The sequence below is a fragment of the Macaca thibetana genome, chromosome 6 (assembly GCF_024542745.1).
Source record: "Macaca thibetana thibetana isolate TM-01 chromosome 6, ASM2454274v1, whole genome shotgun sequence".
In the NCBI taxonomy this organism is placed as follows: domain Eukaryota; kingdom Metazoa; phylum Chordata; class Mammalia; order Primates; family Cercopithecidae; genus Macaca; species Macaca thibetana.
The window spans coordinates 123,190,300-123,201,252 of NC_065583.1; the positions used below are offsets into that span (position 1 = coordinate 123,190,300).

General features: G+C 43.5%; 1 protein-coding gene across 1 annotated transcript; it reads left to right on the forward strand.

The window, feature by feature from the left end:
- The first annotated feature begins 988 nt into the window (after nucleotides 1-988).
- Nucleotides 989-2,837, forward strand: LOC126957151 (uncharacterized). The gene is made up of 3 exons (XM_050794678.1): nucleotides 989-1,068; nucleotides 1,673-2,337; nucleotides 2,691-2,837. The coding sequence occupies exons 1-3, from the start codon at nucleotides 1,002-1,004 to the stop codon at nucleotides 2,835-2,837; spliced, it is 879 nt and encodes a 292-aa protein (XP_050650635.1). The 5' UTR covers nucleotides 989-1,001.
- Nucleotides 2,838-10,953: the final 8,116 nt, after the last annotated feature.

A 10,953-nucleotide genomic window follows, 5' to 3' on the forward strand; every position in this document is an offset into this window, starting at 1 on the left:
GGGACTACAGGCGCCCGCCACCTCGCCCGGCTAGTTTTTTTTTTTTGTATTTTTTAGTAGAGACGGGGTTTCACCGTGTTAGCCAGGATGGTCTCGATCTCCTGACGTCGTGATCCACCCGTCTCGGCCTCCCAAAGTGCTGGGATTACAGGCTTGAGCCACCGCGCCCGGCCTCTGAAGGAGTTTTTTGTTGTTGTTGTTGCTGTTTGTTTGTTTCTGTTTAAAAAAAATTTCAGAGCCACAAACACACTAGGTATAGCATATTATCAATGAATCAAAATACACTTATTGGGCATCTTCTATGTACTAGTTATGGTATAAATAATGTGGATGAGTGATTTTCAAAGCGGTCTCAGAACCAGCATTATCAGCATCACCTGGCAACTTGCTAGAGTGGTAAATTCTTGGACCTCATTCAAGACCTACTGAATCAGAAACTCTGGGAATGGGGCCTAGCAATCTATGTCTTAACAAATGCTCTAGGTGATTCTGATGTTAGCTAAAGTCTAAGAACACAAAGGTGAGTTAAATGGAGTGTTTGTAACTTGCAAACTGTGCATACCTGTCCTTGTTTCCAGCATTTGGACCGACACAGTCTGTCAGAGCATGTCTTCCATATAAGTGCATCTATTCACTAATTATGTACTTGTGTTTTCAAGGTTGCGTTTGAGAAACACAATCTGTATTATCACTTCTTGCACCTTCACTCTGTAAGCAGGAGTAGGTATTGAAGTTGTTCTGGGAGTGGGAGTTTCTCTCATCTGAATTTAATTTCTCTTGAATGCATGATCAGCCCCAAGCTCTGGGGGTTAGAATAGGGACTACACCTGGCCAGATGGATATTTAAAGACAGTGAAGGTGAAGCCCCGCTTCTAAGAGCAGGTACGATGGAGGGTGGCGGTGGGAGAAGTGGCAGCTCCTGGCTCATTCCTGGGCTCTTGGCTCTGGGTCTTTGGTGCATGTGTTTGAGCTCGGTAGAGACATTTGACTGTCGCAACCCAATGCTGCCTTCCCACATAAATGAGATCTTTTCTGCCAGGCAACATGGTTTTACCCTCACATTCAAAAGTAAGTATCTGGAGCTCTGGTCTTTGCCAGGGAAGAAGTGATCCAAAAGCTGCCTGGCAGCATTTTGAGGGACTGGTCGGGGAATAGGGTGTAAATGACAACAGATATTTAGGGCTCTTGTGAGTAGAGCAAGGAGCTGGGGACAGAATACTCCTCAGCTGGTCTAGCAGAAGAGGAATCTGCTTCCTGGTTTCAGCTCTGCAGGCCTGGTACGTAGGATGTCTTTAAGCTTTATGGCTGATGCCCTAAAGTGCTCTGTGTAAGGATGCTCCAAAGTGTGAAGTACACAGCTGGTGGGCTGGGCAACTACAGTGTTTTAGGACATACAACAGGGCAAGTGGCTTGTCTTGGGTCATGGTGACTGGAATGGTTTTCAGTACTAGGGCAGTCAGTCTGACTTAATTCTAGGGGTAGGGTGATGGGAGTTGAGAAACCTCAGCCCATTCCTGGCTGCTGTGGACTAAGCACTGGCTTTGACAAGCTGAGACTGCTAAATCTTTGTCCTATCCTGCAAGGCTGGGTAATGGGGAGTAAGAAGCCGAAAGGGAGGTGGGACTTTCCATGATAGCGGCCTCCTGGAGCTTCCCCTCTTCTTTCCCTACAGGCTCACAGTTCCTACACAGCTACTGGCTCCTCTGTTTTGAGGCAGTTCCCTTCTTGGGGGTTTCCTTGATAAACCTGTGGGCTTGGGTGCCCATTGTCCCCCATGCCACTGAGCTTGTTCTAGAGTTCGAGGACCATCAAAGGGGCCTCCAAAGATTCCTGTTGGGATCTTTCCCCATTATCTTTTCATCCTACCAGTCAGAGGGAGGGTCATTATTGGAGATCTACTGTTTACTCACATATTGGATGGAGGTGGTGCCCACCCTCTTGGCAGAGACAAAGATTCCAGCCACTGATGTTGCTGACGCCAGCCTGAACAAGTGTTCCAGCATCGAAAGGAAACGAGATGTAGTGTTGCTGTTCGTGACCTCGTCCCACACACAGCCATCTCTGTTTCACCTGCCTTACGTCCAGAAACCCTTTATCCCTAATGTGGAGCAGCTGATCCTGGGCACCCCATGCCAGAATCACTGGGAGATAGGCGATGGCCAGAATACATTTCCTGTAGAGAAGCTCTGCCATCTGCAGGATCGCAAGGTGAACCTTCACAGAGCTGCCTGGGGCGAGTGTATTGTTGCACCCAAGACTCTTAGCTTCCCTTACTGCCAGGGGACCTGCCTGGCCCTCAACAGTGAGCTCCGTCATTCCAGCTTTGAGTGCTATAAGGTAAAACATGGAACCTTGTTCTTTCTCTTCTGGGGTCATATTGGGAAAGCACTAAGTGCTCAACTCTCTAGGCCTGGCTCCTTTTGAGTCAAGGAAGCCACTGAACTTGGCAATTATGTAATCCAGCACTGATGCAGTGTGTAGCATCTTTCCCGCACTGTGACCTTATCCCTTATCTTTGCATAAGAAACAACAGCTTCCTAAAGATTGTTCTGAAACAGCCCTGATCCAGCAGCTTCTCCCCAGGCCCTCCTCCTCCCCCCTTCCCATCTATCCCTGACAAGTCTACCGATGCCCTTAGGTATGAGGCTGTGGCTATGAGGCACTCACCGTTCTGCCATTTGTTTCTGCAGAGGGGAGTACCTACCTGTCCCCGGCTCTTCCAGACCTGCCATCCCACCAGGGTCAGACTCTTCTCCCTGATGGTCCAGGATGACGAACACAAGATGAGTGTGCACTATGTGAACACTTCCTTGGTGGAGAAGTGTGGCTGCTCTTGAGATACCCCAAAGCCTTCTACTGGCCTCAGGGCCATCTAAGTCTCAGGACTCTAGTAGGGGGTGGGATTAGTTTTCGTAGCAACTAGAGCTCTTTGAAGGGAGGTGGGATTTGGTTTGTTTCTCAAAGCGCAGCAAGAAGGATGGCATTATGGCAGTAACCCCTCTTAGATGCTTCTCTTTGATGTGGGCAGGGGACCCCTAGTGCTGTTCTCAGTCACTCCTACTACTGGGAAGCTGGGCCCATTGTGATGTCTGACTGTTGCTGTCCTAGATTGTGACTGGGCTGGGCTTAGTGCCACCTCTGGGGTCATTTAGGTGGGGAAAGAGGAACTGGAATTGGACGCATGTCAGCTCTTGGGGTAGGGGTAAAATTGTTACCGGTGTTAAGCTGGCTTCCGACTCTTCTGAGCTTTTCAGCTGCTATCGTCCTTCTCTGTACAATTGGCATGGGGCTGGTCCAGAACTGACCTCAGCATGTACGTTCCTCCTCACCTAACACTCCTGGCCTCTTTAGAGTGAGCAAGGACTCTGTGCAAGAAAGCATTCTGTCATGGGCTAGTCATGGGTAAAGGGCCCCGAAGCCTTCACAACCTGGTGTCAGATGGGAGCTTGAGAGCGCAGGTTGTCGCTTGACTGATGGAGGGGGCCTCTGGCCTCATGGAAAGTTTGTCTCACTATCATTTAAGGAACTTGATGATATTAGTTTTTCTACTATCTTTAATAAAACTACAGTACCATTGTTGTGGGTCTCTTATGTTGGATATCTATTACTTAATGCCCTTGAGCCTCTGAATCAGAATGAGTAGATAGATGTTGGGTTTCAAATCCTATTGTCAAGGATCACAGGAAAGAAGCAACGCAATGCACTTTGAAACCAATATTCAGTCATAGCACTCACTCAGTGACTTCTAGTTTTAGGTTCTAAAACGTAGGTCCAAAGTAAGATACAAGGAAGTACTCCAACGCGGACATTAATACCAAAACTACTTGTTAGATTTCTTGAGGCAGAAGAGAAACTGAAAGTTAGATAACACTCAGAACCTTAGTAACATATTATCTGTCCTAGTGGGAGGAAGAGCATATCAGTTAAATTTACAATTTTAAAATGCAACTTTCTCAGTGGACATTCATAGTTCACGTTAGCCTGCGCCTTGCCGAGTATGCCTGTAGAATGATGGTCAGGGTGAGGGCTGAGCCTAAAGGAGGCAGAGAGCCATCCCTGGCTCTAGACTTTCCCAAGCTCGGTCTTGGCTGTGTAGTAGGTTTCATGAAATAAGGATGAACTAACTTCTGTCTTTTTAGATTCCTTTATATCTCTGCAACGGAAGTTCTGACCAATCTATGCAAGTGGTTTGTGCTTTTAAGTTTAATAGCAAAGTATGCAACGTGAGAAGCTGACTTTGCAGCCCCAATCCTAAACAAAGGTAGTGACTGTCAGGTGTGACATGTTCCCTGCCAGTCTGCTTTCTTTGTATATGAACATAGCTTTAAAACAATCCTATAGCTCCTTAACAAGGTGTTGTGGAGACATTTCAAAATCCTAACACCTTTTTTTCCCATGGACGTTAGCTTGTATTTAATAGTTCTATACCCATTCAACTGATTCCCTTACTGATGGACATTCAAAGAGGGCATTTTAAAGTTACCCATTATTACAGTGCTGTGATCATTTTTGAATATAGATTCTTATATGCAAGTAGAATTGCTAAGAAAATGTCAGATGAAATTTGGTCTCCCCCAAAACTATGGCAGTTTACATTTCCCTCAACTGTGAGACCATTTTCCCCACACAGGGCAAGTCCTTTTGATAAGGGATACATTTCATTGTTAAGTTACATCTTTAAAAATGAAAATTTGAACATATCAAATTAGCCAGTTGAATTCTTTGAATTTATCAAGGATCAAGCATTTTTTGTCTTATAGAAACTCTTAATATAACAAAATATAGCAAATATATTTAAGTTTCTTTTCTACATGGGGGTATTATAGGGATAAGTCAATCTCTGACTTTATTGGTTCTAGGTTTCATATTTGGTCATCCCCACAAAAAGATAATACACATTCTGCCTCTTGTAGTTCTCGTGTTCATGGTCTTATTTATACATTAATACTTCTGGGCAGGGAGAGCTGGAGGCTCCCAGGCCATTTGTGTTTAGGCCTGACAGTGCCAATCTCTGGCCGGTCAAATGTAAGTGGGAGTCTTATTTATACATTAATACTTCTGGGCAGGGAGAGCTGGAGGCTCCCAGGCCATTTGTGTTTAGGCCTGACAGTGCCAATCTCTGGCCGGTCAAATGTAAGTGGGAGTCTGCAGGGTTTCCAGGAAGGCTTCTGCTTCGGAGTTGAGGGCCTGGTTTGCAGTAATAAAGTACTACATTACTGGGGGCAATGTAACAAAGATGACAAAGCTGGAAAGAGTACGGGTGCCTTAGGGCAGGGATTGGCAAGTTTTTTCTGTAAAGGGCCAGATAGTAAATATCTTGGGCTTTGTAGGCCATACAACCTCTGTCTACTCAACTCTGGTGTTGACACATAGAAATGGCCATTGAGGAAATATAAACGAGCATCTTTGTATTCCAATAAAACTTTATTCATGGGCCTTAACATTTAAACTTAATGTAACTTGTCACAAAATATTCTTTTTCCCAACCAATAGGTAAAGACCATTCTTCATTTTTGAGTTGTACAAAAGTGCAGTGATTGGCCCATGGGCTGTAGACTGTCAAACCCACCTTAGAATATCATTGAGCAGGTGGGCCAATACTAGCAGAGACTTCTAATTTATGAGAAATTGTATCTCTATTTAATTAGGCCACTGTTAGTTTGGTTTTTTGGTTACTTGCAGTCAAATACATTCTTATCTGATAGTCTTTTTTTTTTTTTTTTTTTTAATAGCCCACTATTCTAACCTTTTATTGACTATTTGAACTTCCCCCCACCTTGATTTGGGCACTATTTTTTAGATCACATGTTAAATTTCCTTAAGCCTAATAAGTTTTTTTCTAACATTCTATTCTAATCCACTAATCTTTGTTCATTTTCATATCCATATTAATTCCTATAGTTTTAATGGATACTTAGGATTCTGAGAGAATGTGTACCATATACTAAATCATTTTTCTCATGGAAGATGTCTGAATATCTATATCTTCCCACCCACGAACATGATATAACTTTACATTTAATGGAGAAAAAGATCTGAATGAGTTCTCTCATTTTTATTTCATTTAAGCCATGGCAATTTCTACTCGGATTATTTCTTGGTGATCTAGGTTACTGTTAGTGTAAATGGAACTGCTAACTAGAATTACTTTTATGGCATCAGTCCATATTACTCTTCCCATTCTGTAATGAAACCATGTAGATTCAGAGCATTGTTTTTTTGTCCAACATGGAAGACCAACTCAGAGTTTAGTGCTTTCTACCATTGTACTTAGTCTTTGGAATGTGCTACTGGGTAGTTTTTTTGTTCTGTGTTTGAATTAGGTGTTATTAAATACTAGTGAGTCCTTAGACTTGACATCATCTAGAACAGTAAAATGGTATTATGTACAACTATTGGAAAGTGGATTGAACCTGGTTGCTGATACCGATCTAAGTGGTTTGGATTTGTATATATTCTAAGCATCATGTTTTATGTCAGTGGGAACCCAGAATAGAGGCTCAAAATAAATTTAATCTGCATGTGCAGACAACTTCTAAAAGATAAAGAAATAGAGGTAGCAAGTGACAAGACCTGGGCAAGGGGAGAATGCCAGCGCCTCATCTTCAGACTTACATTCCAACAAGAAGGGACTCACGATGACATGCATTTTGAGGAGGCATGCTTTGTGCTTTGGTACCAGTTCTCAAAGGGGCTGAGGTCTGAGAGACAAACAGCCATCAAACCAGGTAGAAAGAGGGTACAGGTTGAATGAAGCAGCACCCACAATGGCCTAGGGAGGAAAGAGTAGGAGAGGGTGTTCAGCTAAGCAGAGAAAGCTCAATAGAGCTGGTGTGTGGGGTGTGTGGTGGGAGGAGTTGAGTGGGTAGGCAGTTTTACTCTTCTGGGCAGAGTCCAGAGCCTCATGTGAATCCAAATACATAATTGCTTTCCTTCATGAAAGAGATTGTATAAATCATGTATTAATGATCACTTCTCTTTGGTGACTTGAATGTATTAATAAGTAATGGGAATATCTACTAAAGCTGAATACATGCATACCCTATGCTCTAGCAATTTCATTTCTAGCCACATATTTTACCAAAAAATATAGCAGCACTACAGGTAAAAACCACACATTGAAAACTATCCAAATGCCCATCACCAGTAGAATACATTAATTGTGGCATACTCACACAGGAGAGTACTATTTAATGAGGAGAAATAAGGTAGAACTCTGTAAATGAACTGATAAATCCCACAGGCACGTTGAGGGAAAGAAGCTAGATACAGGGGAAAACATAGCTGTATGATTCTACTTATGTAGAGAACAAACATGGGCAAAAGTGGGATGAGGCCAGGCGCAGTGGCTCAAGCCTGTAATCCTAGCACTTTGGGAGGCCGAGATGGGTGGATCACGAGGTCAGGAGATCGAGACCATCCTGGCTAACACGGGGAAACCCCGTCTCTACTAAAAAATACAAAAAAAAAAAAAAAAAAAAAAAAAAAAACTAGCCGGGCGAGGTGGCGGGCGCCTGTAGTCCCAGCTACTCGGGAGGCTGAGGCAGGAGAATGGTGTAAACCTGGGAGGCGGAGCTTGCAGTGAGCTGAGATCCGGCCACTGCACTCCAGCCTGGGTGACAGAGCAAGACTCTGTCTCAAAAACACACACACACACAAAAGTGGGATGAACACTTCAATTCCATTTATAGTAAAGAATCCAGAGTGGTAAGATTCATAAAGACAAAGTAAAATAGTAGTTGCCAGGAGCTAGAGGGAGAGAGGAATAGGGAGATATTGCTGAATGGGTATTGAGTCTCAGTTATGTGAGATGAAAAGAGTTTTGGAGATGGATGCTGGTGATGGTTGCACAACAATGGGACTGCACTTAGTACTCTACTGAACTGTACACTTAAAAATGGTTAAGATGGGCTGGGCGCAGTGGCTCATGCCTGTAATCCTAGCACTCTGGGAGGCCAAGGCGGGTGGATCACGAGGTCAAGAGATGGAGACCATCCTGGCCAGCATGGTGAAACCCCGTCTCTACAAAAAATACAAAAATTAGCTGGGTGTGGTGGCGTGCACCTGTAGTCCCAGCTACTCAGGAGGCTGAGGCAGGAGAATCGCTTGAACCCAGGAGGCGGAGGTTGCAGTGAGCCAAGATTGTGCCATGGTACTCCAGCCTGGCAACAGAGCGACTCTGTCTCAAAAAAAAAAAAAAAAAGATTAAGATGCTAAGTTGTATATATATTTTACCACAATAAATGTTTTACAAATGGCAAAGCAAATGTTGTTAGATTAACATTACTGTTAGCTGAGTGTAGGGTGTGGGGTGCAAGTATAAAAGGAGCTCTTAAGTGTGGGGGAATGTTCTGACTCTTAATCTGGGCAGAGGCCTCAAGGGTGTGTTCAGTTTGTGAAAATTTATTAAACTGTATACTTACATGCACGTCTGCATGCATATTACATTTCAATAAAAGTTATCCTCGAAGAGAAAGAAAAAAGCAATGGGAAGATTTAAAATGAATTAATTTGCAATAGGTTACACTATTGAGTGCCTGGTGCAAGGCATTCTTCTATTAATTCTCTTACTATGAGGAAGGTGCTGTCTTACAAAAGAGGAAACCAAGGAACAGTGGTTTATTGAGGTAAAAAGTAGCCATTTACAGATTCCTAATAGGAGAAATCTCAAATGCTTCTGTATACATCTCTAGAGAAACATTACCTACTCAGTTTAAAATTTTTCCATCTTTAAAATAGAAGAACTTCTAATTCTTAAAACTAGGCCCTGACATTAAATTACACGTCTCTTGGCCAGAAGGAAAAAAAAGACATTCTCTAATTTGAACTGGAATAATGAATTTTCTCACCTATGTTAATTTTAGGGTAAACTGAGATCATAGGATGGGCGCTAACTCTGCATAGTTCAAATGCAATCATGATAGGCTTATTTTTATCTTGGAAGTAAATTTTTAAAAGAAAATTTAGACTGGGCATGGTGACTCACGCCCATAATCCCAGCACTTTGGGAGGCCAAGGTGGGCAGATCACGAGGTCAGGAGTTCAAGATCAGTCTGGCCAACATAGTGAAACCCCATCTCTACTAAAAATACAAAAAAATTAGCTGGGTGTGGTGGTGTGCACCTGTAATCCCAGCTACTTGGGAGGCTGAGGCAGGAGAATCGCGTGAACACGGGAGGTGGAGGTTGCAGTGAGCCAAGATCACACCATTGCACTCCAGCCCAGGCAATAGAGCGAGACTGTGTCTCAAAACAAAAAAACAAGAAAATTTATCATAGCTTTAAAATTTAAGGTGTGGGAATCAAACTAGGAATGCATTTGAAATTTTTCAGTATCCCAAATCATATTTCACACAGTTCATGCACTAACCATACTCTTGCCCTTTTCTTTCCTTTTCTTTCTTTTCCTTTTTCTTTCTTTTCTTTCTTGTCTCACTCTGTCACCAGGCTGGAGTGCAGTGGTGCAATCTCGGCTCACTGCAACCTCTGCCTCCTGGATTCAAGCGACTCTGCTCCCTCAGCCTCCAGCGTAGCTGGGATTACAGGCATGTGCCACAACGTCTGGCTAATTTTTGTATTTTTAGTAGAGATGCAGTTTTACCACGTTGACCAGGTGATCCTCCTGCCTCAGCCTCCCAAAGTGCTGGGATTACAGGCGTGAGTCACTGTGCCCGGCCACGAAACATACTATTTTCTATCAAAATTGACCTTCTTTTTTTCTTCATCTCTATTTATTTTACAGAGTGAAGGAACATTCTGCTAAATCTTTCCTGATGGATCCCTGCTCCCCTGTGCCTTTCTTTTGTGCCACCGTCTTTATTCCCACATCTGTGTGTCTCACCCCTGTTATCCTCCCCAGCTTAGTCTTACTGAGCTTTGCGACAATGCCTGCATCCACCTTCACCCTCCACCACATCCAGCTGTCTCTGGCTGGCTGGTCAGAACTCAGAGCAGCCGTGGGCGGATCTGCTGCAGTACAGAGAGGCCTGTGCCCATGGCTGGCTGCCCAGAGACCTGTTCTCCGTCACACCTGATCAGATCTTTGAGATACCACCTCGCCCCAAGGACTGGTTCTGGTTAAAATAAGATGCTCAGGAACACTCTTTCATAGAGAGTGGTTGTCAACGAGGTTGTGCAAGAAGGAGAGTCATCTTGGAAAAGATAAAGGGAAACAACAGGAAATGGAAAAGAAATGGGTAAGGGATTAGTTCTTATCACAGTTAAACTAGTGCATCTTGTTCTGTACCATCGAAAATATCTCTTGTGACCAGCACTTTACAGGACATCTGCTGGTAACCGCCACTTATTTCACAATCCTGAATTCAAGGGTGCCCATGAGAGAAGAATACAGTATCTGTTGAAACAGACTCCCACATGAAGCCCATTGTTCTCTCCCCATAATTTTCACTCGAGTTCAAAGCATGCTGACATATTTTAAATGGGAGATCTGTGTGCAACCTCATTCACTGCAGACTGCAGACAAGTCATTCTCCTGCTATGTGGAAATCTCTCATTTCCCTTCCCTACTGTGTCTTTGGTCAACAGTTATAAACTCTCCCTCAGACAGCTGGTTGTGTATTAAAGTCTATTTATAACAGTCAATGGACAACTGATTGTTTATGGGGAGTCGTGGCAATTTTTGCTTAGGAAAGACAATTGGGGCATTTCTTCTGGAGCAGAGCGGGTTCAGCCGCTGGACTCCACAAACATTGCCTCACTTGTCTTCTTACATTCTGTGGATTGAGGTTACCCCAGGTGCTAATGGTGAATTCAAACCTAGCACAGATTGCTGACTGGGTTTTCAGTCAAGGGTCTTGGGGGCTAGACAATAGAAAAAAAAATGAAACAGTAATACTTTGTGAGGAACAAAAAAATGCAAAAGTACCCATATCTATGAGGAACAGTATACTATACTCAAAATTTTCAGTAGAGTTTATGAAACTAGATTTCCACC